Source organism: Dermacentor albipictus, chromosome 1 (assembly GCF_038994185.2).
Source record: "Dermacentor albipictus isolate Rhodes 1998 colony chromosome 1, USDA_Dalb.pri_finalv2, whole genome shotgun sequence".
Lineage (NCBI taxonomy): Eukaryota > Metazoa > Arthropoda > Arachnida > Ixodida > Ixodidae > Dermacentor > Dermacentor albipictus.
The window spans coordinates 419,852,508-419,872,349 of record NC_091821.1 but is presented as its reverse complement, the minus strand read 5'-3'; the positions used below and the strand labels follow the sequence as shown (position 1 = coordinate 419,872,349).

The following is a 19,842-nucleotide window of genomic DNA, read 5'->3' as shown; positions in this document are numbered from 1 at the left end:
ACCGCGGTCACTTCTCAGAGGCATTAAAGAAGCGCGGCTGCTGGGCCAGGCGCAAGAAGACTAAAACTTAACTCGTGCCACGCGGCGTGAGTGACAGCCAGCTTAACAGCTCCTGCCAATCAAGGCGGCTCGCTTCCTTTCCAACTGCTTCATTGGCGCGGCAACTCCCGCGCCACTTCATACAAGGCACGCGAGCGCGTGCTTTCACGCTCTCCCCCAGGGAGGGCGGCGGAAGTGGTGGTAAAGCGGACGAACAAAGAAGATGACAGGAGAAGGAAAAACAATGGCGGCGCGCAGTGGGGAACCGCCTTCCCGCCGTCGCTCTGTAGTAATTATCCCGCCGGAGTGAGCACTAATGGCGCGTCGCATTCGGCACTTCCTCCTTTCGAGTCAGGCCGAGCAAGGGACAAGACTCAAGGAGAAAAAGACGGGAAGAAGGGAGAAAAGAAAGGGGAAAGAGAAATCGCGGGAGCCGGCAAGGGTAAAAACAGTCGACGATTAGGCGAAGCGTGGAGCAGCCCGAATATCGTTAAGCCGCGAAGAAGCACTCGTGCGAGTAGCGTGGCGGCGGCGGCGGCGGCGAGTGAAACGTGCGCGGGCGTTCTCCCGAAACGGGAGGCCGTGGGGATAACTGGGGGAGAAGGCGAGCGCGAGACACGGGGAACGGTGCGCAGTCGGGCGCGCCGAGTTCCCTGCAGACCTTCGTGTTCTTCGCAACAAGCCCCCCCCCCTTTCTCATCCCCTCTCGTTTCTTCCCCTGCTCACCGTAACCCGCTCTTCATTCGGCGAAAGAAAAAAAGAAGCGGTGGCAGCTGCGGTCGGTACGCAAGTAGCACGACGAGGTGCGCGCGTAGCTCCGCGGGCCGAGTCAAAGTCTGGCTGCTACCCTAGTTACGAAATCCTCGAGTATGCGGCGGCTCTGAGTCGCGTCGTCCCTGCGCTGGGCTCCTTGTCCCTCCCTGCAGTCATAGAATCTTTAGGCCCGTTGCTTGGGAGTTGGCTTACTTGACTCGAGAAAGTGAAGGAAACGATGCTACAGACACGCGCATTCCTTCATATTTCAACTAGAGGTGATAGCGTAAACATTGTCCAGATGTGATTAGACGAAGCGAAACTTGCCCAGCCACAGATGAGCACCATAGTTAGGTTGAGATTTTAAGGTATCCAAGACAGCCTCGCGCCAATTATTTCGGTGTCAACCTATCTGGAGGTGCACGATTGAGCGAGCAGCACGCTGCCAGGGACAGCAACCAAAACTTCGCAGGAAATTCACCTATTTGGAATCATCATCGTCATCACCATCTCTCCACTGCAGTACGATTGCCGCACCCAGCGAACTTCAACCTCCAGTTACCGCTGTTTCGCACCAGCCGACCGCATCACATGCCTGTAAATTGTCTCTATCATCACTTCAAATAACAGTCTGGTACCCTCCATTGACTTTCCTTTCCCACGAGAACCCACGCAATATAAAGCCTTCCGCCGAATGAGTGAATCTAGTTTCAATCACATTCTTGTTTTCGAAAAAGGCCAAATAGCTAGTGATTAAAAAAAGGTAGGGAGGGTGTAAGGTCGTTGTGAATGTTCGGCTTGGTGAAGCTCATATGTGCATTATTTTCGTTGCTTAAGTGCGTGCTTCCCCGACTTCTGTGGGGCCCACTCTGTTTTTGTATATGCGTTGTATGGCAATGTTGTGCTGTTGGCTCGCACCCTGGCCGCTTCCAGGGAGTGCCTGCTTTGGGAAGACGGTGGCCGGACGCTGTTCGGCGAAAAAGGGAGCGGCAGTGGTTCTCGAGCACTGGGTCTGGCGAGTGCCATAAATCGCGCAGTGAGCCGTTGTAGCGACATCTGGAGAAGGGTGTCTTTGGTGAGTGTTTTGCGTCGGGCCGAGGCGCCGCGGGGGGGCTCGAGCGGCGGCCACCGCCGGTGCGAGTTACGCAGCCCGGGGACATGGTCCCGCGGCTGGCTGGGGGGTGATAATGTTTGCGGCTGGGCGGGCAGTGTGAGCTGAGGCCTGAGAGACGACGGACCGTTCTCGTCAGGTGCCCGATCGGAGCGACGGACTGCTCCGAGGCCTTGCTCAGCCGCATTCGTAAATGTGAAGCCGTTTTCCTTGTTTGCTTGTAACTCCTTGTACTCCATAGACTCCTTGTAACCGTTACTATCTGCCTGTAAATAAATCAGTTCGAAGTATTGACATCAAGCATCGTTAGTGCCGAGATACCGAAGCAGAGAGCAGGGCATCGGCTCAGGAAGAGCCGAGAGCGAACAACAACCACAAAGAAAGAAGAACCCGGCGGAAGAAGAAGAGAAGAAACCACAAAAACTTTACTGAGGGGAACGAGTCAGAGAAACAGCAAAAGAAGATTTTTATGCCTGAAGTGTGCAGTGTTATACCTAATGTTGCGGCACTGACCACCTGCCAAACCTCTAACAAAGACAGCAGTTTACTAAAGCCGTCATAATTTGCAGACAAACAAGTGCGCACACGTGAAAATTATTAGGCCGATAAGTGCTTCTACGTCGAGATAAATATATGTTTTAAGGGCGGCGCCTTGGTTACGATCCCCTTCGCTGCCCAAGTTTATTTTGGATTCTTTTGCGCTGATTCTAGTCTTTTCTTATAAAAAATACCGGATATTGAGTGATCTCAGTTACAGTTGAGGCGTGACATCGCCTGAGACGAGGGCGAAAGCCGTATCACGTGGGAACGATATCTTTGACCCCGCCCCACGTTCTGTATTTCATTAGGTGTACCAGTTTGTTAACAGAAAGTGTGATTTGCCCACTGCGAAACAAGGCATGAAGAAATGATTGGCAGCAATAATGCAAACGGCCATTATACGCTGACCAGAACACATTAATCCCAAAACGCATCGAAATTGTTTAAGAAGTCGATGCAATAAGAACAGGAACATAAAAAAAATAGACAGTTGATGGACGCAAACTAGGAAAAAGAAAAGAAAGAATGAAAACACGGCCGCAGGCGGTCGTTGTCTCGTGGTGCCGTACCGCGATGTTCTTGGCCCCTCTCCGAGCCATTTTAATCAATACCTGAGGCTCTCCGCGAACAGGAAGCTGCAGCTCCTCGAGTGCTATCCTTTATTTACTTTTTTCCCGACCCTCTCACTCTCTCAGTGAGAGGCTCTGTCTCTCCCGCAGCGGAAAACTCCGTGGATTGCGTACGCGTCGGGCAGTCGGCGGTCCTCCCTTAAAGCTCTCGCCCATTCCTTACTTTCTTATGTTTTGTGAATTTCTTCTCTCCCCCATTGCTACAGACGCCTCGGCAGCTTCGCCGCAATGCCTTTAACACTCGTTCCCGTGCAACTTTTAACGCAAATCCGGCGCCGGCATGCATAATTAAAAGACAGCCGGCAACTCGGCAGAAGTGGCCTTTCTCGTTCTCCTCCGCCCTCGTCTTTTCGGTGCGCCTCCCTCTGCTGCTCCAGGTTGCCGCGTACCGTTGTTACCGACATCGCTGCTGCTGCTTCTGCTGCTGCTGCTACCCACACTGTTTCTTACGCAGTCGTCGTGCGCAGCGTTGCACGCCTGCCTTCAATGTTTTTTTGTGTTTATTTTATTTTTTGCGTTGAAGGCGGAACCCGCAGGTACGAGTACTTGATGCTGGTTGCCGGCCATCCGTCGCAATTATTTTTCCTTTAATTGCGAGGGAGGCCCCGCATCGATGCCGTCGCCAGCTTCCGCAGTTGCATGGTGCGGCATTTCGAACAGAGCTCGGATTGGGGAGGAAGAGAGAAAAGCTGTTCTAAACTCTCGCCTCAGTTGCGGCGACGGCACACAAGGGTCCCTCTTTCTCGCATGCCTCTTGCAAACAATGCTCCCCCGCTTCTGTTCAGGGCCGCTATTTTGTAGCGATGCCTTATGCCTTATACTATGCTATTCTTATCATCAACCACACACGGCCGCCTGATCGCGTTGATAATGTGGGCAGACCGTCGCTCTGACCACTGGCCAAGCGCGAAAAGCCTGAAAAGGCATAGAATCGGAAAAGGCATCGCTACAAAATACCGGCCCAGACCCACGAACCAAACGGGGCTCGCCGACGCTAACAGAACGCGGCGCGAGCTGAAAAATAATAGGCAGTACGTCGTACGGGAAAGGGGTTGGCGCAGGAAGCGGGAAGACGGGCGGCGCGAGGCAGTAGCGCACGCGGAGTGGTGGTAGGCCGCACTGCCGCGCGCCGCTGCAGCGAGGGGAAGCCATTTGTTTGGATTGTCACGTCGGTGGCCATTTGCGTCTCTGCTCGCGCGCCGACCGCCGCCGCGCAGCGCCAGGCACCACGCAGTGCAGACAGAGCGCTGTTGCACTACGTGTCGCGTTGCCGCGCTAGTATTATAGCACGCGCAGCGCTTGCGTCGGGTTTTCTCGCCTCGGCGGGCGCAGCGACCAACAGGGACGCGAAACAACCGCCGAGCACGCCAACTCTCGCCCGCGAGGGTTAAGCGTTTTGCATCGATATATTTATATATATATATATATATATATATATATATATATATATATATATATATATATATATATATATATATATATTCTGCTCCCCGAGTTCGGTCTGTTTTCGAGCGCGTTCGGCTGGGGCAGCGTAGTAGGCTTTCGCCATTGTCCGTGGCCTCCTCAAAATGAGAAATGCGGGTACTTTCGACGCCTGTTTCTGTGCCGGGCCACTACACGAACTCGGTGAAAGGGACGGCCGTGCAGGAAACACTGTAGGCTGCATGAATGTCGGAAAGGTCGGCCGCACCCAAACGGGGTAGAAATCAACGAATATGTGGACTGCCTCTCTAGAAGGTATAGCGTTGGGCAGGAGGCTGCAAAGCTAGAACAAATGCGCTGCTCCCGAGGAATCGCGAATCTGGCTCATTCCGATAAGCGAGGCCGGAACAAAAAAACACGCATCGCGGAAATGAATGTGCGCTTCCGGAATAGCGAGGCGCGTGACGGTGGTTTAAATGAAGCGCTTAGTCTTGGTCACGTGTCGCTCCTTCCGCGGCTTCCGAGCTGCCCGACAGCCGTTGTGCGATACCGGCTTGCCTATTCGTAGGATGACTCATAAGTCATCGACCTGGCATCTTTTGTTTCTTTTCGCATGAAACTGCTCTATCGGTTTAATTTTTTGATGGACTGCCGTTTGTGATGAAGTCCTCATAGTCGATTGCGGCTAACCATGTGCGCACGGGTAAACTGCGTGCGCGTACGTGCTTGCGCTGAAAACGACTGAATGAGACGTTGTAGGACGCAATAACGACTTTCCCATCGGAAGACACACTCTAAGCTGAAGAAATAAGGAATTAGAATGTTGAATCTTCTCCAACTTGCCAGTTATTTAGCAGAAAACAATATTCCTGGTGGATAGGGGACTAACGAAACAAAGATCATAAGTTTTATAAACGTACATAACGTTAGCTGTTGCTAAGTGGGACACATTGTAAATTAGCAATGTAGACGTATACAGTGTAATCAAAGTTAAAGTATCAGTAAATTTATTTAGAAGGCTGTAATACCTAAGCAAGGGCCCTATAACGTAAAACTATTCCAATATGTTTCTATTCGAATTTCCTGACGTCAAATTTGCGTAACCACCGACGCAAGCACCGGGCGGTCACCCATAGGGTTGTCTGAACAGACCAATCAAACGCTCTCCTCGTTCATAGGAGGTCCCTTTTGTTTGCTTGAAAAACGAATAACATTGCCTTCACTGAGCGGCTTGTTGTATCTAATTGGCTGACAAGAGGCGAGGAGAACGCTCAAGTGAAGAGGGATTCACTAGGGCAGAGCCAGTGCACTGAAAACCGATAACCGGATGAAGAGGGTGGTGCCGGCGTCTGCGATTGGTCGGCTTTCCCTTACATAGCTTGTGGTGGCTGGTCGAAAATCGCGGCGGCATGCAACGGAAGCTTAAGAATGACGCTAAAATTGACCCTCAGCAAAGAAGAGTTGGCAGAATGAGGTAGTAAACGTGTCGAAAGTGCTTAAAAACGTTACATGGTCACGCAAGAAGTTTTATTATACGCAAATACACCCATGCTCTCCGGCAGGTGCGAGTAGCCAGCGTCTCAGCGATCGGCGGCAGCTATCTTTTATTCCTTTCGGAACGGGGCAGCCTGCGGCTATTCCGAAAAAAATTCAGTTTTGTTCGGCATATTAATGCATCTTTATCGCGTACACGTCACTTTGACGCGGTGAGTTCATGCGGTTTTGTGACGTCGCGTGACAGGCAGGTGAAGTGGGTGCAGCCCGAAAACTTTTTACCAATAGCCGAGGGCTAATGGCGAAAAGGGGTCGAATCAGAAATAACTGTTTTTCTTTTTTCTGTCAAATCATGCATAATAAGTGTGCACACATCATATCAGATGGGGAGGTATTGCGGTTTTTGTAACGTCGCGTGACAGACAGGTGAAATGGGGGGTGGTCGAAAAAAGTTTTTGACCAATCGCGGAGGGCTGATAGCAGAATTGGAATAGAAAAGTTTGGAATAGTTTTACGTTATAGCGCCCCAAGTGTTGCTTGCAAAGGTGACCTATGCGCTTTGGCGGATACAATGATCGCTAACAAGTAAAACCGGCCATTAGACAATTAACAAGAAATTGTTAATTAACCTTATAAATTGCCTGATTATGACACATGTTTATAATAGAAAATTGAAGACAGTTGTTTTCGAAGGCCACTCCAATTTATTTAATGCTTCTAAAGTGCGTTCAAAAGACAAACCCTCCCGTGAGTCGATCAGCCGTTTGTTCAGGAAAAATAATAACAGTGCCAGTCGTGAATTTGCCATCCGATAGCAGGTGCGCAGCTGTTATTAGCTCCGCCCGGCTTCTAGACTGGCACGTAACACAGAATAAGTACGTCACATAGGAGAAGGGGGTGCAGCCGGGGAAAGTTTAATTTTTATGCCGAGTCTTTTACCTTTGAACGAGAAATTAGCGTACAGAGCGTGAAATTTGACGAAGAATATCTCGGAATGAAAGCGGTGTGCAGAAGTGTCAAACAGAACGGAGTTGTACTCGAATACGATTGTCTTCAAGTTTCTAATTGCACATATACCATAATAGCGATATGTAAAAAGTTAAAGATTCTGTTCCAAACGTACATGCTGACTCGCTCGCAAAAAACGTATTTGCCAAAACGCATAAACCATATGTACAACCAGCATTGGCGAAACTGTGGCAGTTTTTTTTATTACAATTAGTGATGGGTCAACTTTGAGGACCCTGTATAAAACAATAGAACGCACTTGAAAAGCGACCAGGCCGATTTAAGTAGGAGCCATAAGGGAACGAGGAATAAAAAAAGTTCGTTCGTCCATCCGTCCATCCATCCGTCCATCTTGAACTGTTATGGAGCGCCCACGGAAGGGGATTTGCTAGAAGCCGTTAGAATCCTACCGGCAAATGTCGCTAAAACGACGAAAACACGAAGACAGACCGACACGCAAAAAGCCGCGTCTTCTTTTTTTGCCTGAGGACGCAAAACCAACATGCACAAATTTCTATCCTAAAGGCACTGTAAAATACATGTATATCTCACTAAAAAGCAACAGAAATTTTGAGGAAGAGCCAAAGGATTGAAAGAAAAGTAATAATACAGGAAAGATTTGTCTCGACATTCATCGCCTATTGAAACAAACACAATTTCTTCCACGGCTAAGTAATCATCCTTACGACAGTGTCCACGAGAAAAGGCTCGAAGAGAAAGAACCTCCGCAATGAAAAAAAGATATGCTCCAAATTGTAGAAGCTGTACTTCTGCACAGTCCAATACTACGGTCTTCTCCACCTCACTCATGCAAGGCGGAACTTTCAATGTCAGGGTGAGCCGCTGAGCAAACTTCAAAAGAGCGTCGCCACCCTGCTCTCACTTCTGGGCCTTTTCTGGCTTGTCATCCTTCCTCTCACGGTAAGAAGGGCATTATCACTTTTTTTTCTTTTTTTTTTATAGCGCCTGGAAGTATAACGTAGTAATATAGCTAAACTTCTTTTTTTCGCTTTAGTGCCCCTTTACAGAAAGTCAGGGAGGTTTCGTTAACCAGAGACCTTACCGGTTGGCTACCCTGTGTGAAGGTAAATATGCGAGGGCTTGTAAATGAAATAATGAAAGAGAAGGATAGAAAAAAAAAGAAGACAGAGAGAGAACAACGCCAGACACACTTCCTGCACCGCACAGCAAGAGGTGGGGGGGGGGGGGGAGGGGGCTCTCATCTCTCACCAGGATGACGTAGACGACCTGGAGCCGGGCTGGGACGGCTCGCTCTGGGACAGGCTGCTGACTCGCTTGGGCGACTGCGTGGCCACGTGCACCGACTCGGCGCTCTCGTGGCTCTTTGCAGCCATGCGCTGGCGGCACAGGTCCTGCATCGTACGACCATACGTCCAACATAAGCGCTCCAAGCAAACACTTTTTTTTGCCAAAGATATTAAAAGCAAAACACACGAGCACTGTTGAATGTTGCGTTCTGTTTCGACAGGGGCACACATCGTGAACGTGTCTGTGTTTGCTTCACTTATGCTAATACAAAAATTATTCCTCGTGCGGGAATCGCAGTAGCGGCTCGGGGAACTTATCGTCCACGAGGCTAAGCGAGCCTAACCGAATCAAACCTAACCCTAACGATTTCTCGAGATACCGAATGTCTTGCGCGCCATTTGTGCGTGGGTGGTACTCGGTGTGGAATGATGTGCCGACCCCGCATAAACCCCCCGGGCGTTAGGCAGACCAGTGCCATTTGCAGTGAAATTAAACAAGCTGGTCGCAAGCTCTAGACGAGTCGCCGCGAATGTCGTAGATAACGTGGTCATCAGCAGGCACTGTAAAGCCGAGGAGTGTCCGCTTTCATCTTAAGTTGTAACTTTTTGTTGTTGTTGTTGTGAAAATACGCTTTCGCAGATGTGTATCTCAAGAAACACGAGTTCAGAAATTGTTCGAGGTTTTTCAGCCAGTGTCTGGTTTAGGTGAGAAAGTACAAAAATAATAATAAAGAGAAGGAGCGGCGAGAAAGCGTGTTATATGTCTGAGCTACACAAGCCGAAAATTGTGTTAGCAGGTTCATCTCCAGCTCTCGCGAGTCGGACAAGTTTATCACATAAGTACAGCGACCAGCGTCACGAGAATCCCGTGGAAAGAATAAGAATACTGGAATAGCGTTGACGTTTCAGGATTGCGCCCCTCCTTCCCTCCCTCCCTGTCATCTACCTTCTTTCGCCATGTCATTGTGCTACAGCCTTCGATCGTTACATTCGTGTCTTCCGAGCGCTCCTGAACAATTATTCCAAACTTATACATAACAACCATTGCGGAAAAGATGGACGATGTTAACTGCCTTCACGCTGAGTGCACGCGTCAAGAATTCAGCGTTCCCGGAAAAAGCCGGAGAGCAGGAGGGGGAGGGTGCTAGCAGCGTGCTACGCCGTTTGGTGACGCCGTGTGCGCGCGACTAAATAACGTAGAAATTATGCGCGATTCAAACAGCATAAGCAACGCCAACTGAACGCAAGATTCAAATCAGGGATGCCGTAAAGTATAAGCCACTATGGAATCTGCGTTCATCTATAGCGTGTAGCCGCGCACGCTGATGCGAGAGTTCTTTTTCCGGAGTAAACGAGTTAGTGAGGAGACGGGAAAACGCCCGTGATGAAGAGTGATCTGTGCGGATCGGCCCGCTTCGCCCTTTTTCCATATACAGAACACGTGGGAAAAAGGAACATTAGCATAAACGGCCCACGCTTAGCGGCGAACAAAGTCAAAAGCAAATCGGACAGTGAAGCGTTTTCTTCTCCTTCTTTCTCTTCGCTCGTTACTTCCTTTTCATCACCCGATACGCTACTATGCGCTCGGCAGAGGCAGCCTCTTTCGACGATCAATCGATTTTCGTGGCAAAAATTAGAGAAGATTTCAGTCGGTACTCCTCTCCCCCCTTCCCCCTCCCGCTCTCCGTTTTACAACCACGATACAGTAATAATAAATATAAGCGACGTCACGACACCGCCGAGTACTCTAGTGACAGCAGCGCAGCAGCAGCAAGGAGCTGGCAGTTTCGTAACGCGGGTAATTACATGCGCAACTGTAACAGAGTAGAGTTGACGTGTTTCATGCGCGTTTGGACGGAGAAAGCGGAGCGTGTCTTAAACTTGATGGAGTGTGCCACGTTTCAAGTATCCGGCTTACATTAAATATGTAGGTCGGAATAAAGGGCATCTTTTATTTCTTGCATCCCGAATTCTTTTCAAACCGCCAATGTGCGAGGTAAAACAACAGATGGCCGCTTTCTTTTTTTTTTCTTTGATTTCAAACATGATTGTCAGGAATGTTTTCATAGCACCGCATGAAACGAATGGTGGTGTAACACTACGGTACGGTCACTAGTATTCAACAAGTGCAGCGCGGGAGTTCGTGTTATACTTCAGGTGGATACTTCTGCTGGCTGCAGATATACTAAAATGACGGTTATAGCATGCAGCCTATGCCCTTAACTAAGGATGTATGTGGATAAAACGATGTTCTTCTAACTTTTCGGTTATTCGCATCAATTTGTCACATGCCTTGTGTATACACTTCACGAACTGCTTGGCTCACGCTATTTTCTCGTTAGACTCGGCGGAACTTGCGAATGTTATGTTATATGCTGTAAGCTACCGTTCCCTCGGAGAAAATAACGAGGGAAGAAAAGCGTAAGAACATCAGTTGCGGTTTAACGGTAAAGGCGAGAGAAATGCGGTAACATTACGTCACACCTCTTTAGGGTCCCGCATTCATGATTTAAACCGCGTTCACCACATTGTAAATGTGTTGTTCAGGAGCTCACTCGGACACACGGCCGGCCTCTTCGAGGAGCGAAGCGCAACTCACGGTGGTCCGTAGTAGACTAGCGTCAGTTGCTATATATATATATATATATATATATATATATATATATATATATATATATATATATATATATATATATATATATATATATATATATATATATATATATATATATATATATATATATATATATAAAATTATCTGCAACTCTTACTTGAATTAAAGCAGTTATACACAATGGAAATGAAAGTGGATGGAAAAACGGTGTACGTAGCTCAATCCACCGCAGCATCGCATGCTTAATTCGAGGACGTAGGTTCGTATCCCAACTGTGTGGAGTTGTCTTTTCATCAATTTTCATTGCCATTGATTTATCATTTCTTCATTTCAATTAAGAACCTGTCGATAATTTCCCCTATGCTGCCCTTGGTATCATTCTTGTTGGCGTCTTACGATATATATATAGGGGGTTTAATGAAAGTTCAGCACGCAGGACCCGACGTAACATACGCAGGACAGACACGACGAACGTTTTGGAAGACTTATTTACTAAACGTATTCGGCTGGTGGACCAGCCTTCGACAGAGTACAGGGACCGCTGTACTTTGACGAAGGCTGGTCCACCAAGTTTAGCAAATAGGTCTTCCAAATAGTTCGTCGTCTCTTTCCTGCGTGTATATATATATATATATATATATATATATATATATATATATATATATATATATATATATATATATATATATAGTCATATAATGAGAAGCCAACAAACCCTGACACCAAGTACAACATAGTGGAAATTGCATATGCTTAATAAATGAAATAAAGTAATGATAAATTAATGGAAATGAAAGTGGATGAAAAAACAACTTGCCGCAGGTGGGAACCGAACCCACAACCTTCGCATGTCGCGTGCGATGCTCTACCAATTGAGCTACCGCGGCGGCGTTTCCCCATCCACTTTCTTGGGTATTTATGTGTACTAGTAGAACCCTGGGAGTGTTAGCCAGCGCCCCCACTCACAGACCTTGGCGGCGGACGTGGAACGTCTTTTTTGCCGCAGGCGTCACGAGAACGTGATCTTTTCGGGTGAAGGCAACTGGTCAATAAACCCACATATGCAACCTGAAGGTCAATAAACCTGTGGGTTTATTGACCAGTTGCCTTCACCCGAAAAGATCACGGTCTCGTGACGCCTGCGGCAAAAAAGACGTTCCACGTCCGCCGCCAAGGTCTGTGAGTGGGGGCGCTGGCTAACACTCCCAGGGTTCTACTAGTACACATAAATACCCAAGAAAGTGGATGGGGAAACGCCGCCGCGGTAGCTCAATTGGTAGAGCATCGCACGCGACATGCGAAGGTTGTGGGTTCGGTTCCCACCTGCGGCAAGTTGTTTTTTCATCCACTTTCATTTCCATTAATTTATCATTACTTTATTTCATTTATTAAGCATATGCAATTTCCACTATGTTGTACTTGGTGTCAGTGTTTGTTGGCTTCTCATTATATGACTAATAAATATCGGGTCCCTCGGTTAACCCCCTTTCTTCTCGTTTATATATATATATATATATATATATATATATATATATATATATATATATATATATATATATATATATATATATATATATATATATATATATATATATATATATATATATATATATATATGTGAGTTCCTGCTCTTCACACCCACTTCAAAAAAAAAAAAAATGGGACACTCTTAATGCTCACGCATTTAAATAATCACGAGTGACCCATTGCACCCGCAAAGGCGACGCTCAGTCAACAGAAAAGAGAACACAGCGCGCGGAAACGCATTTCTTGCCTTGAAACTCGACGCGGAGAGGCTTCGGAGCAAATTCTGAAAGCATTGAGAAAGAAAGAAGAACGATGGCACCAAATGAAGTTTCGAAGTCGGCGACTTCAACGGAGTCACGGTGTAGTGTGGACCGCACTTATCACCACAACTGCCGAGATAAAAAAAAATATAATAGGAAAGGAAGAAACAGCGCGAGCCAAACGCAAACAGTCACTGCACAGACCACGCAGGCTTTACATACTAGCACTGGGACTTCGCTGGCACCGCATGCACTACAGACACAACAAAGGAAGGCGAATAAGACAACAGAATTTCTGCTGACGCACACACAGATGGCATCGCGGGTCGGCCATGGCACGCGTCGATTGGCGTCGCCTAAACGTTGAACCGGAGCCCTAGATGCGACGCGAACTTATCGGCTCCGTGGCGAACTACACGGGCGACCGCACGAACCATTGCGAGATACCACACAGACGCTTCGAAGCTGCCAGAGCACCAAGCACGGGCGACGTTTTGAGCCGGTCGCCGCGAAAAACCCCGCCGGAGCAGCGGCGGACGCTCGCGTCGGATATGAGTGAACGGAAACGGAAGAGAAGCGAGAGGAGGGCCCTGACGCCGACGACAAAGCGACACACTTTTCGCCTCAGCCGCGACGCGCGGGAGAGCGGACGCCGGGGCGGCTCGTGGTTGTACGTCGAGGGGCGTCCGCTTCTGCGTCGGAGCTGCCACCAGCAGACCAAGCGCGAGGGTGTAAAAGCGCTGGCTCCGCGCTGGCTGTGGTGGGTGGTAGCGCTTCTGCTGGCGTCAGGGCTGCGTTGGCGGGAACTGCACTTATTCTTCGTCACCCCCCCCCCCCCCCCCCATCTCTCTCTCTCTCTCTCTGTCGTTGATTCGAGCCGCGCACTTATCTCGCTGCCACACGTCGCGGTGTACGGGTCCCGCCGAGGGCGACGGCCTCAAGCCGCGTCCGTATAACTATACGTGACTGCGTGGCGCGTGCTACTTTACTTCATTCTTTTTTCTTCTTTTTTTCCCCGAGAGTTGTTATGCGTATTTATTGATTCCGCTCAATCTGGCCGGTACACGATGTAAGGGGCACAGGGATAAAGGCAGAAAGCAAACCTTCTCGGGTGTTATATTTATTTACGTAAACCTATACAGACGACCGCGAGGTTATAGGTCGTGCGGAAATTGTCAGAAAAAAGAAATTATTGACTTAATTTTCTCGCATCTTCTCTATTTAATTTAAAACTAGTGGGTGCAAGTGAAATGGTTGTAAAGGTAAATACGCGTTGAACTTTTCATTCATTTAAAGTTAGGATGGATTACCAGTGAAACAATTTAGTTTTATTTACGACAATCCCGTGCTCGAAGACGTTTTAGGTTTCGTCTCGGCTTTAGGCGTGCATAGTTCGCTTTAGGGAAGCTATAGTCCGCTTCACGAAGTGCTTCATTGTAAAACGAAATCAAACAAGCAAATCAGCAGACTTTGTTGGTTCCTTCAGTAAGAGGGGGTGAAGGGGACGGATATGTGTGCGCGTGTCTGCGCGCGCGAGCGAGCGAATGGCCGTACGTCTCTTTTTGTACATATATTATAGCTACATAGATGGTCTTTGGTTCGGGGCACTGCTATATCAGTGCGTGCAGGAAGGAGTATACATAATAGTTGCATATAGAAAAAATGCGCTATTTTGCAGCACACGGAAAAGAGGTAGCACGACGAATTTCCTTCGGAGCTTAGTATAAGCTTCCTACCACCAATGCCTGCTACCCCTTTTCTCAGATATGGTACAGAAAATCATGCAGCCTCTTTGGTTAAACTTCGTGCATCTCATATGCTCTGCACTGTCAACATTTTATGCGCTGTTATGCGTGTTCGCCTACCTATTTGACCATTCGATTGAGCTGTATATCTCAGACAACAAAAGTGGCTGAACAGCAACCTTGATTCTTTCCTGCCTGCTACCTCAAATAACCTTCGAAATTGTGTCTTCAATTCGTACAGTTTGGCAATTGCCCCGTCAAAGAAAAAAAGAAAAATAAGTTAACTAGATACTGCGGGATACAGAGTCGCAAGCATTGGGAACCGCCCAGGCTTCTCTAACCTAATATTTAGACAAAAGGCGCGACTTTAGATACTCCGTTTGACGCGGACTCGCAGAGACATTCGTGGAGAATAAGACTCGACAATCGTGATTGCGATAATCAAAAACAACGAATGTTCCAGCCTATCCGAAGTATCTTTAGGTAAAAAAGTATCGCGAATTCAGTCTTTTATCGTCGTTGGAGAAAGAAAGCCTCATTCGTATACTCTCCTCTGTAGAAAAGCGCAGAAACTTTTGCAGGGAAAACACCGTGAATTCTCCAGCTACTTTTTAAACTCACCGCAGTTATCGAGGCACCCATCGAATTCTCCCTTTCCCACTCCCTCTTTTCATAAGAGTGTTTTTCACCTGCGTTGCGCATGCACTTGTGACGCAATAAATGCAAACATACGTCCCATCATAACCTTCTGGAAAAGCAGTCGAAAAAAAAAAGGAAAGCAATGAAAGATAAAAAGACTGCCGGCATGGCCCTGGACACCGCTGAGCTCCAAGGAGCATCAGCCAGCTGAAAGGGGAGGAGTAAGCCGAAGAGACAGGAAGACTCTTGCCTCCTCGGGGCTCTTTTTGCGGGTGCAAATAAACGTTATTTCTCTCTCTCTGCCGGCTCAGAGGCTTAAGGCTACACCACACGGCACGTCCCGCCGGCAACAACCAGAGCGAGCCTCATAAACGCCCTCGCGCACGTAGTCGTTGCCTTCTTCGGGAACGGTGACACATCCGGGCAAAAAAAAAAAAAAGTCGTTGGAAGATGGTCGAAAAAAAGACTCGTTCCTTTTAGCGGGGAGAAGACGACGGAATAAGAACTAGTAGTAACGGAAGGAGAAGAGAGAGAAATAAATAAATAAAAAGTGGCAACGCCAGCAGCCCGACCAGTTAGTTTTTCGCCGAGGAGAAACAAGCAAACGGATAGGGAGGCGCATGAAAATCAGGGAACAGGCTTTGGCACTCAAGAGGAATACCTCGTTCCTGGCTTTGCTCCTCCGCCACGCGAAAAAAGAAGAGAACCACGCCACCACCGCCGCCACCAACCAACGGCTGGCTGACTGCATCCACGCGCGCGCAGCGTGGCTCGGTTTCTCGGTTCTCACAGCTCTCGGGCCCTAATCCTCGAAGAGGGAGCAGGCGAGTCACACCGCGCGAGCCGAGACGCGCAATTCGCGCAAATCCCGCGAAAGCGGCCAGGCATGCGTGGGGCGTGCGCTTCTTCGCTCCAAGCCCCGGCGACGTCGCCGCCGCTGACAAAGACAGCCGAGCCGCGGCTTGAGGACGCGCGAAGAAACTGTACCGGGGTGCACGGGCAATTCGAGCCCCGGGTGTAAATTGGAAAAGCGCGCCGCGCCATCCTCCGCAGCCACCGTATACCTAAATACCTATGTCCTTCCCCGCTCGTGCGGGCTCCGTTTCGGCGCCGTTATAGGAAGCCGCGAACTCGGAGAATCTGGATGTAGACGCCACTTTTCTGCTTTCGTTCCTTCTTTTTTTGCTTGTTTCGGAACCTGAGTACAAAGTTCGATTCTTTAAATTTGTAATGCCTGCTGCAAGACACATCGCTGGTGTAGCGTTTGAATGCTGCTGCGATGGTACGCACACAAGCACAGACACACACACAAACACAGAGAGAAAAAGAGAGAGCGAGAGAGAATCGTTACAACGTTTGAAGACTGTAATAACTCATCTTCGTCATTTTATACTTATAACTCTTTTATTGTCATGTTCCGAGTGGGCTGACCTTAATTTACTTCTTAAAAGCAAAAATGGGCGTCATGCATGTACCAACTAGCATATGAGTCAAATAAAATGTTGTATGAAGTAACGTTACACCTATGTTAAGGTAATAAGAAAACTGACTATCATGTGAAGTAGCTGTGTTGATCGATTCAGCTTGACTCAAGACTAGTAGATGAACCGCATGTTTTATAAATAGAACTATACGACTTTACGACAAAAGCGGGTGACAGATGCTGACACAATATTCGCACTCCCGCACTTACGTGTGGTCTCGCAGATTTCGGCAACGTCTAGCCATAACGCCTGATCGCTCGTATAGTTAGCGCTAGGTAGCTACCATAAATAAAAAGAAATTACATTACAGTTTTTTAACATAAACGGAAAGTAACCTGGACGCTCTTAGACACGTTACTTCTATAAAAAAACAAAAACATGGAAGAAATGTAAGTTAAAATAATGCCAAACCCACGACGTCAACTTGGTGCTAGCGGCGCCGTGGAATGGGCGTGAAATACAACGAAAATTCGGCATTTAAGCTACTAAGATAGCAGTTTTTTCAAGTGAACAAATGCAGATATAGGGCGCTATAACTTAAAGCTATTCCATACTTCTCTAGCATCGGGGGTTGACCCGCAGGTTTGTTTGAGCAGACCAATCAAACGCTCTCCTCGTTCATAGGAGGTCACTTTTGCTTGCTTGAGAAACAAATACTATTGCCTACACTGACCGGCTTGTCTTATCTAATTGGCTGACAAGAGGCGAGGAGCACGCTCAAGTGGAGAGGGATTCGATGGGCCAAGCCAGTGCACTGAAAATCGATAACCGGATGAAGAAGGTGGTGCCGGCGTCTGCGATTGGTCCGCTTTCCCTTCCTTCGCTTGGGGTGGCTGGTCGAAAATCGCGGCGGCATGCAACTTAAGCTTAAGAATGACGCTAAAATGGATTCTCAGCAAAGAATATCTGGCATAATGAGGTCGTAAACGTGTCAAAAGTGCTCGAGAACGTTACACGGCCACGCATAAAGCTTTATTATACGCAAATAAATCCATGCTTTCCGGCAGGTGCCAGCAGCCAGTGCCTGAGTGATCGGCAGCAGCCATATTTTATTCCTTTCGGCACTGGGGAGCCTGTGGCTATTCAGAAGAAAATTCAGTTTTGTTCAGAATATTGATGCATCTTTAATGCGTACACGTGACTTTGTCACGGTGAGCTTTCGCAGTTTTGTGACGTTGCGTGACAGACAGGTGAAGTGGGCGCAGCCTGAAAACTTTTGACCAATAGCCCAGGGCTAATGGCGAAAAGGGTCGAATCAGAAACATCTATTTTTCTTTTGCTCGGTCAAGTCATGCATAATCAGTGTGTACACGTAGTATCAGCTAGTGCTATTTTCGTGACGTCGCGTGACAGACAGGCGAAGTGGGGGCGGTCCAAAGAATTTTTTGACCAATCGCGGAAGGCTGATTGCAATATTGTAATATAAAAGTTTGGAATAGCTTTACGTTATAGCGCCCCTGCAGTCAGCCCTTCAAGATTATTCAGAAAATTTTCGAGCCACCTCCACTTCTACTGTCTGTCACGCAGTGTCACGAAAACCGCGATAACGCCTGATCTGACATCATGTGAATACTTATTGTGCACGATTAGACCGAGCAAAAGAAAAATATTTTTTTTTATGATTCGACGCCTTTTTCGCTATTAGCCCGCGTCTATTTGTCAAACATTTTCTGGCTGCACCACCGTCACCTTTATCCCGCAACATCACGAAACCGCGATAATTCATCGCGTCAGAATGATACGCTCGCTTTAAAGACGCATTATTATGCCGAACAAAACGATTTTTTTCCTGAATAGCCGGGGACTGCCCCGTTCTACAGGAATAGAAAATGGCTGCCCGCCGATCGCTCTGGCACTAGTTACTCGCAGGTGCAGGGGAGAACGGATTTATTTGTGTATAATAAAAGTTTTTGCAGCGCAGATAACGTTATCGAGCGCTTTCCGGATGTATACAACATCACTCTGCCAACTCTTCTTTGCTGAGCACCCGTTTTAGCGGCATTTTTAACCTTCCGTTGCACGCCACCACGATTTTCGACTAGGCACCGCAATCTAAGGAAGGGGAAGCGGACCAATCGCAGACACCGGCACCACCCTCCTCATCCGGTTATCTACTTTCGCTGTGTTGGCTCAGCTGCATTGAAACCCTCCCCACTTGAACGTACTATTTGCCTGTTGTCAGCTAAATAGATAAGAAAAGCTCCTCACAGTAGGCAATGCTATTCGCTTTGAAACAAAAAAAAGTGCCCTCCTATAAATAAGAAGCGCGTTTGATTGGGCTTTTCAAACAGCACTGTGGGTTACCATCCCATGCTTGCATCGGTGTTTACGTAAATTTGACGTCAGGAGATTGGAACAAAGACAGATTGGAATAGTTTTACATTATAAGGCTGTCACAGTGCGGCATTATTCGATTCGGCGAAGCACTGTTCGACGGGCGCCAAAGGGTCGTAGGAATAGGAACCGACGAGCAAGGCGGTTATTGTCTGCCACTCGGGCAAGCGGCCGAAAAAAGTCGGAGGCAGCTTTGGAGATTATTTTTTGTTGTTGGCGCGATCGTGACGCCCCGATGGTTTTCTTGTAGGTACTCGTGTGTATTCACTGCCCCGCGCGTGCATTGATAAGCTTGCTAAGAAGGCAGGGGTGCGAATACTCCTAAATATGGGGTGTTTCTTTGCAATCCTGTGCCCACGACTTGCTGACAGTGTATGTGTGCCGACAGCGCCGTATGGCCAGCTGCCGTCGTTTCTCCTGTGTTTGCGAACAAACAACAGAAGCTCGCCACGGACTCAAGGACGCGCGTGTGTGCTGCAATACAAGTGCGTGATTTCTATCAGCAGGGGCGAATCATCCGTTCCCTCGCCCCTAATTAAGAGGGGCGCGGTCGAGACCTTGGGAGGAGCCGGGATACAAGTGGGTGAACTTGACTGGATTGTCACCAACAGCTGCCATTCCCCGACGCAGGGAACTAGGGAAAGAGGAAGTTATTTAAACGCAGGTTTTAGACCGAGCTAAGCAGTCTAGCAGCTGAGCCTACAATCTGCTGAAAAGCGTCAAGAAGCTAGTGCCGTCCAGTATCGCCTGGGCCGCCTAGTCGCGTCTGAACTGCGAGTTACTAGTTGACGTAAGAGACGACAAACCAACGCCTGCAACGAAGCTCACGGTAGTTCCCCTCAAGTTAGCTCAACCTTCTCGAGGAAAGATGTCAGACTTAGACTCCCGGGAAACCTAGCCGAGCAATCGCATCCATCGCAGCGAGATCGGCTTGCCAGCGTTCTGCTGTCGACTCCACGCTTTATGGACTTGCTG

The 19,842-nt window shown here is 48.2% G+C and overlaps 1 protein-coding gene across 3 annotated transcripts in view; it reads right to left on the bottom strand.

Moving 5' to 3' along the window:
* Window positions 1-19,842, bottom strand: part of IA-2 (tyrosine phosphatase IA-2) — a 663,183-nt gene that overhangs the window by 70,573 nt on the left and 572,768 nt on the right. For all 3 annotated transcript variants that reach the window (XM_070532244.1, XM_065429889.1, XM_070532245.1), the window contains one exon: window positions 8,227-8,369. In XM_070532244.1, the coding sequence (XP_070388345.1) occupies window positions 8,227-8,369 (143 nt within the window). The remainder of the gene's footprint in view (window positions 1-8,226; window positions 8,370-19,842) is intronic.